The sequence below is a fragment of the Haliotis asinina genome, chromosome 11 (assembly GCF_037392515.1).
Source record: "Haliotis asinina isolate JCU_RB_2024 chromosome 11, JCU_Hal_asi_v2, whole genome shotgun sequence".
Lineage (NCBI taxonomy): Eukaryota > Metazoa > Mollusca > Gastropoda > Lepetellida > Haliotidae > Haliotis > Haliotis asinina.
The window spans coordinates 34,867,822-34,884,566 of NC_090290.1; the positions used below are offsets into that span (position 1 = coordinate 34,867,822).

Genomic DNA, 16,745 nt, shown 5'->3' on the forward strand with positions numbered 1-16,745 from the left:
TTTTATCTGTGATGGTTTGACTGAAACCTGACCCTGGGGCTGCTGACATGCTCCCCCTCATCAACAGGTGTATGCAAATGAGATGCTATCAGCTTCATTATACATGTACAATACACACAATTTCAAACGTCTTTAAACAACAAGGTGAGGGCTTGTTATTTAAGTCTCTGATTTTGACATGTGGATTCAAAAATAGGGCTCCACGATGTTAATTCACTGAAGCTACATTGATGTTTCAAGAATCTAAACTTCCTTGGCACAATTTGGACAACAGATGAACACAATGCTGACAATCATCAAAGACGATAATGTATACACACGTGACATTCCGTATGATAATGTGTTAAGTAGCAATGCAGGATAAAATTTGTACCATATATGAACACACGGCTAGTTTACACCATAATTACACATTGCCATGGTTACAGTATATCTATATAGATATACAGAATATGACAAGTTCGACCTTAAAAACCACTGTAATATTGTAAAGTTAAGCACACATTCCTCAGATCCTCCTTGCGTGAATACAAATTGTCGTAATACTAGTTGTCAAATGTTTATTTGCATCACAAATATTCCAAGCGAATATCTTATCACTCTGTACTTGAGAGATTAACACTATCGTCCAGCATATGTCAGCTGGACAAGGGTTAAGGTAGGCAGATCCAAATGAATGACAATGAACAAACCCCTGTCCACCTTGTGAACAAACATCATACTATAATGAGAACAAACATAGTCAGTGGAACCCGATTTCATTTGACTTGTCAATAACAAGATTCCATTCATGTTTATAAATACAATGACTCAACGTCCATGAAACGCAAGCATACTGATCAGTATGCATTTACATACACAATAAATTACACCTGAATATAGCTCTCCCACCCCGTACAAAGCAGGCACCCACCCACCCCATCAACAAACTATCAAAACGTGAAAACAACTGATTGTATTAATGCCCATTTGTTCCATTTCACGATGCAAAACAAGTATAAATAGCAAGCATGTTTCCATGTAGGCAAACCCATTGTCAAAATTCCCCTTCCCTTACAGGGATGCCATTTAGTCATATTTCACAACATTTAGGATCCAAGCATTCCCTTTCCTAATGAAGATCATATTTCAATGGCTATAACATTTTCCCCTTCTCATCAAGGTTCATGTTCAATAATATTTCCCTTTCCTGTCAGTGATCCTTTTCCCCCTTGATACATTATCGCTTCCTGTTACTGCAAGTCATACAATGTTCATATGTTACTGGCAAAAAAGGATAAGTTGAGCTCTGACCCCTGCTGCCTATTGGTGCTTGACTTTGTGAGCGAAAGGGCCCCAGGTTGCACTGACTTGCTACACTGACGTGAAAGTCTTATGAGCAAGACGTATGATTAATTTCACCATCATGTACTGCACATGCACTGGCCTACCTTTCATAAACCAAATGGATAGGCATAAACTTGTCCAACTTATCCTTGTTTACCAGTATTTCCCTAAAATTCTCTTCCCTCATGTATTATTATTTTATGTTATTGACATCCCATTTCCCTTCCACAAAATAATTCTATTTCCCCTTGCTGACAATCCTATTTCCCAATTCATTTTATTTCCTCTTTCAACAATAATCCTACTTTTCTATGCCACTTCCTGCGATAATTCCCTGGCACAATACATTTATGAAACACAAACATTAGTTTATCCTGTAGCGACAAAGATAAATTATCACACAAAAACAGCACAAAAACAATGTATAAAAAGACACAAAAATGCTGATAAAAAATGTCTCGTTTTTTTTTGTCATCTTGATTAATGTACAATTCAACTGATTGTCACAGACAAAGTGAGCGCACTCACTCAACCACAAAATAGCACTTTAAGTACACACCAACCTATATATACATGTATATATATATATATATATAGCCAGTGTACAATAGTCAGGGATTAAAAATCCCATTGCCTGACACCATGACAGGTCACTTTCCATTTTGGGCAATCAAACAATGCTGTCTTACTTGTCCGTGGGCTACTAGATAATTTCCACTTATGGTTTGAAACTGCAAATAAACTTGGATTTCATTTCATATCTACTCTAAATGTAGCCCTTGATGATAATGAAGTAGTCATCTTTCTTTGCTATTTGTCACTTTTCAATAAATAGTCCAGTAACCATTAACATCAAATTCCAAGTTGATTTATTCTTTCATGATAATTACATCATAATTACGTAACAAAATCAGGGCAAGTGGAAATCAGTCAAGTTACTTTCTTAACGTCACATGCCCTGTAGCAAGTGGCCTTTAAAAAAACAATTGAACACCCAAACATTGGACAATATGATCGTTGTATTATACAATATGCCACTGAATTGTACCAAATGGTTATTGTGTTATACAACATATCAATAATTTGCACAATTTATTTGACAGCAGCTCATACATGTATTTCATGTTACCATTCTACATGACCAAAGGCCTTTCTACGAAATTAGAGATTGACTGATTGCCCTGTAGCAAGTGGCTTTTAAAAAGAATTTGAACACCCAAATATTGTACAATAAGATCACTGTATTATACAACATGCCACTGAATTGTACAAAAGGGTCACTGTGTTACATGACGTACAATCATGTTGTATGACATGCAACTGAATTGTACAACAGAACCACTGGATTGTATTACAGTCCTTGTATATCGTGCCATTGTACTATACAATATACTATCATGTTGTACAACATGGCATTAAATTGTACAACATGGTTGCATTGTATGTTAATAAATTTAGAACAAGCCAAAAGGAAGCCAGGTAGCCACCGAGCAGAAGTAAGCAGTCGTAAGACAAACCAAACAGGTGTTATGATCACAAGCAAAAGCCATAAATAAGGAAGGACTACAGTTTAAAAAAAAGGGCTCAAAATATTTTTGTCAAGTACATTAACATGGCTAATTAATTGACAACACTCCTGTCATGTATATGCCAGTGAATATCCCACTCATTAACATCAAAAGATTTGTCACAGTTATTGTAGCAAGCTTAAGATGTATTGCACTGCTGAAAAAGTTGTAAGAGTTCACAAAATGTTTTCACTCTAGATTTTATTGAGCTTTGTTTGTCAAGTTCAGTGCATCCAATACAAAGTGCATGGATACTTTCAGCTGTTTTCATTGGTCGAAAATTTCTTTGTATGACAAACTTGACAGCGAAAGCTTCAAAGCATGCATGAATTACTGCTGGCAATTTGACACCCAGTCGCCATTGTCAAGATTTCACGGACACAGAAACAGACCCAAACAGCCCGTAAAAGCCAGCTAGCTTTTTCATCATTATCTATCAGGTGAAAAACTAGTTCTACATGTTTTGTGGCTTATCAAACAGGATTATTTGATATTTCGTCCTTTAGAAAACATGCTAAGGTAAAAGCAGGGAATCTAAAATTAAGCACAATCAGACAATTATCTTTGGCATGGTAAAGAATAAAATGACTGCGAGCATTTCTGCCCAAACCCCTGCTTTAAAATTTTAGTTTCTGGATCTGAGCCACATAACCCAAAATCTACATAAATGACTTTTTTAAATACTTCTAAGGAGGATAATTTTTTTTTAAAAATTCAAAGCAGGAGTTGTGGACTGAAATTCTCCAAACAGATTTCCAACTCAAAACTCACTCACTCATCTATCACTACTTGTACATTCCATTTGGCGGCAGCATGTTATTCATCTTGGCAATATTTGGTGTCGTTAATTATTGGAACAAAAACAGATTAAAAAACAAAGTATAAATCTTAAAAACTATCATAACAAACATCCAGAACAGTTGTTTTGGGATTAAATTATGCAATAACACCAAATCAGGATAGAGATAAATAAAAGCAACAAACAAAATGGTTGCTATAGCAACAAGCACACAAAACTGGGGTTTGGTGGGTACGCCGACTGAAACAGAATTATGCCATTTATCAACATAATTATTCTCGGATGTCAAGTCCTTGTATCAATGTACAACATAATAATTGTATAATTTATTACACTTCTTTTTCAAAAAAAGACATTAAAATAATAAATGTGTATTTTCCGAAATTTAAAAGAATTTTGTTTTTGAGAATGGACAGTGTATTTTTGGAAATTTGATTGAATGACATTGACAAGTGACATAGATAAATAGTTGTACTCCTATTAGTAGATTGTGTTCCATTGGCCAATATTCAGGTTCACGTAACCAAACAAATGAGATTCACAAAAATATATCTCTGATACATGTCTACTAATTCTACAACCTTGTAACCATGGTTATTTAGAAAAATCATCACTTAGACAAACAGTATAAGTCAGGAAATACAAACATTGATTTTGATTCAGTTTTCATAATGGAATAATGGAAAGCAAAGTTTAATCACTGTGGTAATAGAATGAAAAACCATAGCAACAGTGATAACCATGGCAACAAAGACAATGATCATGGCAACACCTGTTGTTCTGTGCATTTCACTAAGAACATGATAAATATCACTCTCTAACACACATTCACCCAAACCACACACTGATTCACACATACAATCCCCACACAATATGACATCAGTCAAAAGGGTAAAACTAAGTATAATTTATGAAGTTTTGAATTATTACACAAGAGGTGAAGGGGAGATGCAATTTTCGTTGTTCTTGCATACTCCATAGGGGAGTAGTATTTCAGAGAACACATGAACCATGTGCTGACCGAGACATATATCTGATATGTGGTAAGTAGTTCTTAGGAATACTGATTCTTGAACAGATACTGTCAAAATGTGGACAGGTCAATGCATGGTGAGGGTTGCTTTCATCGTCAGATAAATCAAGGAAGAAATGTCTCCCCTTATACCTTTTCCCACCAGGGAATATGTTATGCTTACAATGATTTAATTGTTTCTACTCATCTTCAAATTGGAAGATGCCTACTGAGTACCAGAATTAACTCATGAAGGATCTGGTAAAGTAAGGGTAGCTATGGTATGTTTAATAACGGAAATTTTCAAAAGAAATTACCTCAGATATATAGTCAATTCTATCAAAAATGAATCATTTTTACAATGATTACAATAATTTAGGAAATACAGGTAAAAGGGGACACAACTCCTTAGCACTAAATATGCATCTACGACAGAAAGTAATGACATGTACATTTCATAAAACTGAACGAGCACACACACTAAAATATCACATACTGACGGTCCACAGCTAACCCTAGAGTATAGCTTCTCGTTATGGAGACCTTTGGTATATCGCAATACATTGCCATATCTCCAGTGTTGGGTACATGAGGCTGTATAATGCCTCCTGACAACTACTATCACTTCCAATCATACTATATTTCCAACAATCGCCTCACACAAAAAAATCACATGACAAGTCATGTGACTGAGTTCATAAATGCGCCCTAGTCACTTTTGTAATAACATGACTATTAATAGTCCCATGACAACTTTCTAAAGACTCCAGAGCGGAAGATAGCAGATTTGTCATTTGCCACACAGCAGGACCACGTCTAGAAATGTCCTGTTTTTGGCACAACTTCTTACGGTGTTCCAAGAACGCTGCATGTCTCCTCTTAAAGCTACAAAACTGATCACCCTTGTACCAGTGCCCTTTGACTGAACACATTTCGTAAAATGTGAATGTTTATCACATGACTGCTGACCATTTTCAAACATGGCAAGCTTCACATGACTAATCCCTGAATTAACATGTGCAGATCCTTCAGGTAACCAGAGGTTTCAGAGGGTCTGTTAGGTTTTTTCCTCCACTGATGAACTGTTTCCATCTTCTTGTGTAAATTCGTCTCCTAAACAGACCCTCAGTGATAGATCACATGTCTTTGACCAGATTTTTTTTCTATCACCCATTCCTCCATAGAAAGGACAAGGCTTAACGAGAAACACCTCCAGTAAAACACCTGGTGTCATTTTGATGGTTGCTTAGCAACATTGTTGGCATCACGGTCACAACTTCAAAAAATGTTTTTCAAATGTGGAAACAAAAATATAACTTTTGAGATTCTTAGAGTCATCACAACTTTCTTCGAGTGACTATTAATGTTAATATCGTCATAGCAATCAGAATTGATAATGAGGCAGGAGACAAAATGGCTGCAGCACTGACATGGCCGAGACGTGGAGCTCTCATTGGGGCGAGGAGAAGAGGAGTCAAGATCAGGTAAGACATGAGTGTTGGGCTTCCTGTTCTGATGAGATCCTCTAAGCGCCGAGCTTCACTAATACAAGCTTCAACCTGTGAAGAAAACAAACATCTGACATTGAAAGGTCCTAATTAAAATGGTGGGCAGTTCTGTGCATAGAGCCAAGGGTGCTGTTTTGCAAAACAACTTAAGTGCTATTACCATGCATATAGGTCTGTTAAGGTATGAGAGTTGTGGTCACCTTAGTGCTAAGATCACTTTTTACAACAACATCTTGGTAACAAATCAGTTGATGTTATTTATGCCAGTCACAGAGAGTCCATGCATAGGTGACCACATCTGGCAGCTGGATTCCTGAGAGGTTCTAGGACCCCAGTCCTTGCCCTCTCTACACACAGCCCACACGACCAATGGGATTTCTCTCAGGAAGCGCTGCTTAGTTTAATCCATGAAGAATATGGATTATTGTTACATGCAAAATCATCAAGGACACCAAGGTAGCCATCAAGGAAAACAACTGAGCTTAAGCGTATTTTGAACAACATTTCAGTTCTGATACCATGTATCAGTTTGGCACAACTCTCACCTGTAGTTCTGTCGGGACCTGTGTTACTGGGGCAATGAGAATGATGAGAGCACCATCAACGCCAAGATACCCAAACACATCGCACTCCGCTACCATCAGGTGGTCAGACAGCATGTTCAGGATGACTGTGACGCTCATTGGACCACCACCCATTTCTTTTGAAGCAAACTCGGCCACACGTGGGTCGAATAGCGCTTGGAGCTCCGCAGCTGAAAACAAACAGACAATGCTTAGAGCAACAGCTAGTTCATTCTCAAGAGTACCCAGGAAACATAATCCCTCCCCCATTCCAGTCTGGTGGAATCGGAAACATAGCTTGGGTACTTATGCCCCACTTTCAGTTGATTACCATTCAATATCTCAAATTATTAAAAGGTATTAGTGCACTTCAACTGGCAAACAAGGACAAGATGAGCCTTGACATGACAACTGACCTGTATTACCATGGATGAGTGCCGCCCACTGGTGCTTGCCATTGTGAGCAAAGTTGCTGTGCATCGCCTACATCTCCAACGCGTTCTCTGCACCAGTCCAACTTACCCTTGTTTGCCAGTCAGTCTAAGTAAACTTATCCTCAGTACTTTTCGTTACACTCCACTACTGAGTCTAGCAAAACCTTATGGGAGGTCACGTTACTTAACCTTTGAGATTGACCAATCAGAACTCAGCATAGCAAATCACGAATGTGGACATTCACACATACCTTTTTCATATCCGAACAATTCTGAATGCTATTTAGCGTACGATCGCTTCCAGGTGATGCGTACGTACAACCATGACAACGGTGAGTAAACAGTCGCTGAAAATGGCGTTTGGGGCAATATTCAAGGATGTCATCCTGCGGAAATATTAGCTAATGATTGGTGGAGAGATCTGTGTCAGTGACCTGAATATTTTGAAAGTCCCTCCGGTCCCTAAATAGTAGCCATTGTCTGATTGCCTAAATCTGTTTAACAGTCTCGCGTTTGATTGGACGGTCATTGGTCACTCAAAGGTTACATTACGCGACCTTCTCCTGGGTTTTGTTAGACTCAGTGGTGGAGTGTAACGAAATACACTGAGACTAAGTTTACTTAGACTGGTTTGCTAGTAGGTAGGTATATCTGCATACTAAGATTCACAAAGAAACATTCCATGGATTTTGCAGTTTGGCTCCAGAAACAGAAAGAAGATGATATAGATGAATTGATGGACTTGCTCATCGATGTCCCCAATTATTTAAACTGGTGTTAGATAACAACTGAAATAGTTTAGCCCTCTGTCCAGTAACTATATTAGCCTGACTAATTCCCAATACCATGGCCAAGTTAATCTTACCACATATTGGACAGCAGGCACCAGGAGGGGTAACCCCTTGGCAGTGTTTGGGTCGAAGCTCTGGACACTTGATATGGGCACAGGTGCTTGTCTTTGGTGAGTTTGCTGAAGTAAAAAAAATGCTGGTCATGAAAGACAAATAACAACTGTGGCAGGAATTTTCATGAGCTGCTGTTCTGTTTGACTGCTGTTCAATGCCACAGTCAGGAACATTCCAGTTACATGCCAGCGGTCTTGACCAGACAATCTAGTGATCAACAGCTGGAGCCTCGATCAGCGCAGCTGGGATACAGTTACCCCTATCTTACCTCACACATAAATGTCGCTTTCTGATTGGCTAAGCGCTATTCTATTATTTTCAATGTACCCCGCTTACAGGCAATGTATTATTTTTAATGTACACCGCTGGGAATTCCGAACTCTTCTGGTGCTTCATGGTAGTACTTTTTTATCTCTAATAACATTGAATCACGCATCAAGCACGGAAATTAACGATGTCTTGCGATTGAAAATCGATGGAAGGGAGATAACTCTAAATCTGTTTACTCTGTGTCATCTGCAAAATGGCAATACGCCCTGCATTCAACAGAAGTGCTTCAAACAGTTCAAAATTATAATTCAGGTGTTCGGTAAGATAGATACATTGTTCACTGGTCCCTCAGGGTCCATGGGCTCATGTACCCTCGAGGTTTGTCCCCTTCGCGACCAGTGAACAACTTATGGTGTCCACCACGTCAGCATCCAAGTCAACCATTTCCTTATAGAGCAGCCTGACTGTATTAATTACCTACCATAGATATGCATTACTACTTTCATAAGCGCTTTACCTGTGAGGTTCCCAAAGGCACGGCACTCTCCACGGTAGTCCATTGTAACACGATCAGCAAGGGCAGCACACTCACTGGGGTAAGTCTCCCCGTTGTGACCACACACAGTCCCAGAATCTGCACAGTTCATCTGAAAGAGGACAGGATAATAAATTGTAATTAAAAACTTAAGTATTAAATTTGAAAATCTTGTACAGTTTGTAATGCTGGTTTGTAACATTCCTCCCATATATTGCAGCGGTCTGCAAATAGAGTCTGGACGAGACAATCCAGTGATCAACATCATGAGCAGTTGTTATAGTCTATTCCATAGTGTGGAATCAAGACAATTACATCTACCAGACATAGTATTTATAGTATACATGGAGCTAGCTGCTACCACTAGCAGTGAGTTTTAGTTTCAGCATGTTTGGGTCCCACAAATACGTCCAGTACCTACCACACAGTGCCCTCTGTAAGCCAGTTTTCGTCCATGGGAATACAGCAGACAGGCATTAGTGAACTCCTCTCCGTGAGTGTCGCAGACAGGGTCGTGGATGTGGTTGTTGCAGTTGTTAAAATCGGTTGCAGGAACTGAAACATGAGACAAAACCATACAAGGTGAGTTTAATGCCACTGCAATGATTCACCCAGATCTTGATTCTATTTTCGATATTTGACCACTGATTTGATCATTTTCGATACAGTTTTCATACCAGGTAAAACATCAGATTTCTTCTAACTCTCAGTTGCCATTTTTTAACATGAATGCTATAATCAACTTGGCAATATCTGATAATTACCCTCTCATCAATCAGTCATGTTACTATCACTGTATCTTCATGATCAATTAAATGTCAGGATATAATTTCCAGATCCAAGATCAGAAAGATAGCTGATAAGGTGAAATATTTCAAGAAAGTCACTGGTTCCAATATGACAGAATTGCACTTACTGCATTCATGTTGTAAACAGTTCTTCCCAGTGATGCAGACTTGTCGCCTAGCAACACATCTAAGCCCCTCCCCACACAGATCACTGTGACATGGGTTGATGGTGCTGCAAACACCAATCTGCAGGTCACGCTCCTCGAGTCCCGCACACCTGAACACAGAGACCACAGGTAGTGAAGGATTTCATGCCTGCATGTTGCTCCAGATAAATCATGAGTAGGTATTCCTTACTTTTCAATATGGGACAGAACTCAATTTTGTGCATTGTTACTTGCACTGGTGTAACCTTGCATTACAAAGTGCAACCTCGTTATCGATTCAACTTGCACCAGTCAATTTTAGAAAGGGTAAACTTCTAAATAAAACACCTAAATAACTGCACCTCCATATTGCGATAAAAAGCAATGCAACTGATATTTGGCTGGTGCAGCTAGTTATTTAAAGTTGCACCTGGTGCAAGTAGCTTACTATCTCTTAAATTGAAACCTGTAGGAGTATTCGGGATGTTAAGAGTAATGTAGAGTACTGAATGGAATTGAATGGAGTACCAGTAATCGTGTGTTTTGTTTCATATATGCACCACAACATTGTTACTTGTGTAAACAGGCAAATACACTTTGAAAACGATACTTTTTCAGATAAATATGTCTGTATGTTTCTAATACCATACACCATTCCTGTGGTTGGTATCTGCTACGTTTCCTAAATTATTTCTTAACGTATCACTCATATTTCCTATCCCTACATTCACTGATACTGTCCTTATCTGGAGCCCAGATATAATCTGTGTGTGGGCATGCTTGTCAGAAGGTGTCGTGTCTATTTCAGTAATTGTAATCCACATATGAGGTCATGTTTGTGTAGTGTCATGCCTTAGTGGGGGCTTGTCATGTTTCGGGTAGATGTCATGTCTGTGTGGTTTTAGGATCGTAGGTATACTTGTAATGTCTGCATAGCTGAATTCCAGGAGTGGTGTTTCCAGATGTCATGCCTGTCTTTGTAGTGTAATGTATGTGTCTATTGTGTATCTTTGTAAGGTCCGGCATGACACTCACTTGGCAAGGCAGGCGTTGGGGAAAGTCTTGCCGTTTCCTCCACACATGGGCTGGTACGTGGCAGGGCAGTTCCCAGGCATACCTGAAACCCAGAGACCATGTACACATGGCACAGACAACGTCATACAAGACATCACATTATCAGACATCATGTCTGAAAGAATGAGAATGAAACTCATACCACAGGGATGGCTAGATGTAAAACTTTACTGCTCTCCAAAAATACTAACTTACTTAGTATAAGTAATGCTTATAAAATATTAATTATTTAAATTAACGCATTAGCAGGTGAGTTCTGGGTGGTATTTCAAACACTGCTTCAGATCAAAAATTGCATTACATGGTCACAACTTCTTGGCAAAGAAACAAGCCCATGTTATCACATGACCACTGAAGTACAAAATGGGTAAGGTAAAATGGGTGCTTATATGACCACGTACATGCATGTGTATGTGTGGCTGCTTGTACTAGCCCAGACTCAGGCTGCTTTTATATTGCCAGCTCACTGAGATATCATGCTATGGTAAAGCATGAATACCCTACTCAGACACATTATACTGACTCTGTGCAGACCAGTCCTTGTACAAACTGACAGAGCGCCAGACAGGGAACTCCAAGTACCATATCTCATAGTCGGACACAGCCTGACATCATAGCTGCGACCATCTGCACTCCAAGCAGATGCTTTAACCACTGAGCATGTCTTGACTCACCTGTGTAGTGACCAGCTGTGAGACTGGGGTCCACTGAGCATGTCCGACGGGCACAGATCAGGTGACCAGCATTGCAGATACAGTTGCTTCCATCAACCACAAAATGGCTCCCATGATCTGATAAGAAACAACAAGAGTCATCAGAGGATGACATATGCAAAAGGCACCACTTTGTGGTCTACCTCAAATATCTGCTGAAAGATATTAAATTTTTGAACTGTGCTCCGGACACAAGGCCTATTCCTCCATTTTGAGAATAAGTCTGAATTGTTTCCATGGAAACCGACAAAATGATTAATCGCAAATAGCACCATTTTGGGGCATGCCACACATATCTACCAAGTTCTACTGGCAGGTATTATGAAGTTTCAGTTGTGCTCCAGAAAAGAAACACACACATCACTTTTGAGACTAAGTCTGAAACGTTTCCATGAAAACCGAGAAAATAGTAAATCACAAGAACCTGTAAAGAGCAAAAAACACCACTTTAGACTTTGATTGACATATCTACCAAGTTTTGCTGAAAAATACTGAGTTATGCTCCGGAAACAAAACGAGTCAGACGACAGACGAGTCGTTGACTATATCCCCCCATGCATTACATGTCACGGGGATAAAAAAGGGTGGTCATATTAATTTGACATTTTTAACCACAAACGAAAGGTTTAAAGGGAAACAAAATACTCTTGTTCGAACAAAACTGCATCAACTTTTGAAACAGTGTCAGAGGTCTTGATTGAGTGCTTAAGGTTTACCAGAGTTATCCCCCTTTGACAGTAATATTTATAAGACCACATGGCATGTCTGTCTGTTAGCGTATCTGCTTTCATAGGTACAAACACATAAGATTTTCATGCATGTGTGTTTAAGTGTAGCTGCCTTTACTAATCTCAGTTCACAGAACTAGTGCAAGAAAATTTACATCAGTTCAACATGGATACATCACAATCAGTGACACATTGTACCAACTCAGAGCATTCCTGGCATTAATAGTCTTCAACATGTTTGGTCTGATTTGGTACTGAAATGGCTACTGGCAAACAAGGATAAGTTGAGCACCGACCTGACAATAACCTGTAATAGGAAATACGAGCGCCACCCACTGCCCTTGCCATTGTAGGCCCCCAGGTTGTCCGCAATAAAGGGTGACCATGTGAAAGTCTTACGAGCAAGGTGAGAGGAGCTATGTGCAGCATCAACCTCATCATCATGCACTGCATGTGCACTAGCCAACATCTGCTTTCCCATTCACAAACCAAACGAATTTGTTCATTGCCATGCTCTGCCTTCTTCTCGTCAACGCACTCTCTGCACAGCTTATTGACCCGTGAAGGTCCCCGGGTAGAATAGGCCTTCAGCAACCCATGCTTGCCATAAAAGGCGACTATGCTTGTCACATGAGGTGACTAACTGGATCAGGTTGTTGGTTGACACATGTCATCGGTTCCCAATTGCGCAGATCGATGCTCATGTTGTTGGTCACTGGATTGTCTGGTCCAGACTTGATTATTTACAGATCGTTGCCATATAGCTTGAATATTGCTGAGTGCAGTGTAAAACTAAACTCTCTCACTCACTCTCTCTTATCCTCGTTTGCCAGTAATTTCAAGTCTCCAGTACACTACAGAGGTGGTCAACAACATATAGACCACAAAGGAGTTAGTGCTAGAATATTGCAAAAGGAGCATTATCACAGCAGACAACACCAGAAATGGACTTCACACAATGCACCCATGTGGAGAACTGAACCTGGGTTTTTGGTGTGACAAGCGAACACTTCACCTACCAATCAACCTATGGAGAACACCATTGGATTCTGGTAAAGGACAAGAGCGCTATACATACCAACACAAATGTATTTGCTTCTTATACCTGTATTTGTCAACTAGAGATCAGAATGTATGGTAGACACACAGTCAGTTGCTGTGAGGTGTACCTTTGATGTGCCCTGGTCCCATGTTGCAGTTCTTGTTTTGGAGGCACGTGAGAGGAGAGCAGTTACCGACCTCTCTGCGGTGTCCGCAGCGGCATGCCTTGAAACATTGCTGGCTCCGTGTACTGGTCTGCTGGTCCGGGATCCGCACGTAAGCTCCATGGGGGACAAGGAAACTGGATACATGTCCCAACAAGCAGGCTGACAAAAAACAAAGGATATTACTGTAGGATTGTGGGAACAGAGCCTGATGGTTAAGGAAACACAGGACGTTACTGATGGGTAATGACCGAGGGAACACAGGACACAACCTTGAACTGAGAATTTCACTTGAGGCTAATGGTTGAGGGAACACAGGGAATACCCTTAGGCTTGAACTGATGATTTCACTGGAGGTTAATGGTTGAGGGAACAGAGGGCATCACTGGAGGGAACAGATTACTGTAAGTATTGTAACTGAGGAGACAGTAAGTCTTCTGTTGACTACATACCTGATTTACATATATAAGGCTTGCAGTTGTCCTTGTGTTTACACTTCCTGCGGCGGACATGACACAACTCCCGAGATCGGCATGGGTTGGGGCGGCATGGGTTTGTCACTTCCCATGACTTCGACACATGTTCACTTTCCGCTATAAAAATAAGATACTGTGAAGTTTATAATATCAAGACTAAGTCTTGTCTGAAGGTGACAGCATAAATTTGATTGCATGTAATGAGATATCATGCAACAGTCTGACTTACTGAGGTATCTGGTTACCGATGTGCAAGCACCAGGGTCTGACAGTTTTGGCAGCGGGTTACATAGCTGGGGAACGCTCTGATCACTGGTGAGACGTGTGTAGTCCACGCACTTGTTGAGGATGTAGATGCAGTCCTCCCTGACAACACAAACACCATTAATGACAATATGAGTAATCTGAAACAAGCATAGGTGACATCTAGTGATGTGAAGGGGAAACAAGGCCACAGTGTCACAATCGATAACAAAGGGCAAACAAGGATAAGTTTAGTGCCGACCTGACAATTGACCTGTATTAGCATGTAAGCGTCCCATCCACTAGCATTTGCCATTGTGAGCAAAGGGGCCCCACAAGCAAGTGTAGTGTGATGGGTGAAACACATGAGTCTTATTACAAGGCATGTGCAGTGATGAACGGAATCAGTTTCATCCGTCTATCCTGCACTGCATGTGCACTAGCTGACATCTGCACCCCCCTTTCACAAACCAAATGGGTTTGATCATGGCAGTGAAGTGCCTACTTCTTGTAAACATGTTCTCTGCGCCGGTCCAACTTATTCTTGTTCACCAGTAGGCAACCTGTGCCTGTGATGATAGTGTTGGATAATGATACTTACTGACAGATAGAGATAGGGCTGGGCTTGGAGTGGCAGGGTTTGATTTGGACAGCACAAGCGATTGCCTTCCACAGCTCTGGCTCACACTCACGAATATCTGAAACATACCACAGCCTAATGTAGTGGACAGTTAGTGTTTAGTCTGGATCAGGCAAACCCGACCTTGATATTGGGAACGTTTATTTTCTCTTCATATAAAAGGTGAATTTAATCAGGAACAGGTGATTTACATAAAAAAGTAAAACATTCAGACTTTCCTGGAATATGTCACTCAAAGAGTGAGTGAGCGAGCCAGTCTGGCTTTACGCCACTTTTAGTAACATTCCAGCATTATCACGACTTGGGACACGAGAAATGACATGCATCGCATGTCCCCCAAGAGTTACCTACCTTTGACTGGGATGGTCATCTGGGGCAGTGAGATCATCCCCTTCTGCCAGATCTTGATTGTTTTGCGTGCACTCTCGTCAGCAGACCTGGTGCATGACCTGAAGGGCTCAGTTGGACGGAAATTAAAGTTGGTGCAGAATTCCAGCTCACTGCAGCCAAGTTTGCAGGGTTCATCAACTGGAAGAAGAAAAACAGCTGTAGGTGAGGACAGAAGGGTTGTTGCCATGTAGTCTAAAGAGGAAGGATAAATATAAACTTTCACATTTGTCTACAAGTCATCTCTGCAAAAAGGTAGATATGGTCATCCAACAAACCATTCGCCTCACCATTCTCCATCAATATTTACCTTGACCATCGTTTATCAATCTCCCCATTCCACCCAGCCATCCCCATCACCGTTCCATCACGCCATCCTCGTCTCATACTATTATCATCGTCCCTACCTACCACCCTACCTACCATCATGAAGACAGTTGTGCATGGGAGCCTCTAGTACAGACACTGGCTGGATAAAGGAACAACTCTTGTCAAATTCAGACCCATGCTTCGTCCAGCTCTTAGTGTATGTCTGTAACAAAAGCAAAAGGAAATATCAGTTATTACCAAAAAAACATGTTACCACAACCTGTAGAGAGGATTACAGAAAAAAGACAATTATTACATCACCCTGCCATTATCAGCAAGCAGTTTACATGCAGTATTTTCACAATTACCATTTCAATGGTTACATAAACTACAAAATTACACAATCTAGCACAAGCTAATGAATATACATTTTAACAATTGTTTTATCAGGATTGCAGGATGGTCATAATCCATGGCCATTTTGCCATTGCCCGAACAGGAAGTGAACTCACATGTGTGCAAAGCTCCCTACAGCGGTCAGAAGAGGCCTTGGCACAGCACTGGAGTCTCGCACTATCAAAGGCTATGACGGGCAGAGTCTCATTCTTCTTGGTAACCGGGGGAAACAGGAAACATTGCCACAAGGGATCCTGGGAAATTAAGAAGTAAATACCTGTAACGAATCTGGAATGTGACAGGATTTAGCATGAACAAAACCTCCTCTGACATCTTGCACCTACTTAGTTTGTATTATACAGATGCAGCAGGACTTTAATGCTGTATCTAGGACTCAGGAGACAACATACCTGATCTGCACAGGAAGTCTTCCGGACATTCAAAACCATACTTCTAAACACATCATGTGGAGGATTTTCGCAGTAAAAGTTTGTTTTACTTGTTTTGTAATGCTCTTGCAGTATCTCCGCTATATGCAGCAGGCCTTTAACTAATCACCTCCATACCATAATCCAGTGATTGACATTATGAGCATCACAAAACCTTGTAAGAAAGTATTTTGTGTCTGTATCGTCTGTTTTCTGTGCAACAAATTATTTACAACTATAAGGGGTGGTGGGGTAGTCTACTGGTTAAAGTGTTCACTCGTCAGGCCAAAGA

General features: G+C 40.4%; 1 protein-coding gene across 1 annotated transcript in view; it reads right to left on the reverse strand.

Moving 5' to 3' along the window:
* Positions 1-4,969: 4,969 nt before the first annotated feature.
* Positions 4,970-16,745, reverse strand: part of LOC137255198 (reversion-inducing cysteine-rich protein with Kazal motifs-like) — a 97,421-nt gene continuing 85,645 nt past the window's right edge. Inside the window, exons 9-23 of the mRNA XM_067792608.1 lie at positions 16,142-16,279; positions 15,744-15,852; positions 15,285-15,461; positions 14,895-14,991; positions 14,280-14,416; positions 14,027-14,167; positions 13,539-13,736; positions 11,603-11,719; positions 10,890-10,971; positions 9,837-9,985; positions 9,342-9,475; positions 8,903-9,032; positions 8,076-8,180; positions 6,759-6,967; positions 4,970-6,264 (exon numbers count right to left, since the gene is read on the reverse strand). Of these exons, the coding sequence (XP_067648709.1) occupies positions 6,043-6,264; positions 6,759-6,967; positions 8,076-8,180; positions 8,903-9,032; positions 9,342-9,475; positions 9,837-9,985; positions 10,890-10,971; positions 11,603-11,719; positions 13,539-13,736; positions 14,027-14,167; positions 14,280-14,416; positions 14,895-14,991; positions 15,285-15,461; positions 15,744-15,852; positions 16,142-16,279 (2,145 nt within the window). The 3' untranslated portion in view covers positions 4,970-6,042. The remainder of the gene's footprint in view (positions 6,265-6,758; positions 6,968-8,075; positions 8,181-8,902; positions 9,033-9,341; positions 9,476-9,836; positions 9,986-10,889; positions 10,972-11,602; positions 11,720-13,538; positions 13,737-14,026; positions 14,168-14,279; positions 14,417-14,894; positions 14,992-15,284; positions 15,462-15,743; positions 15,853-16,141; positions 16,280-16,745) is intronic.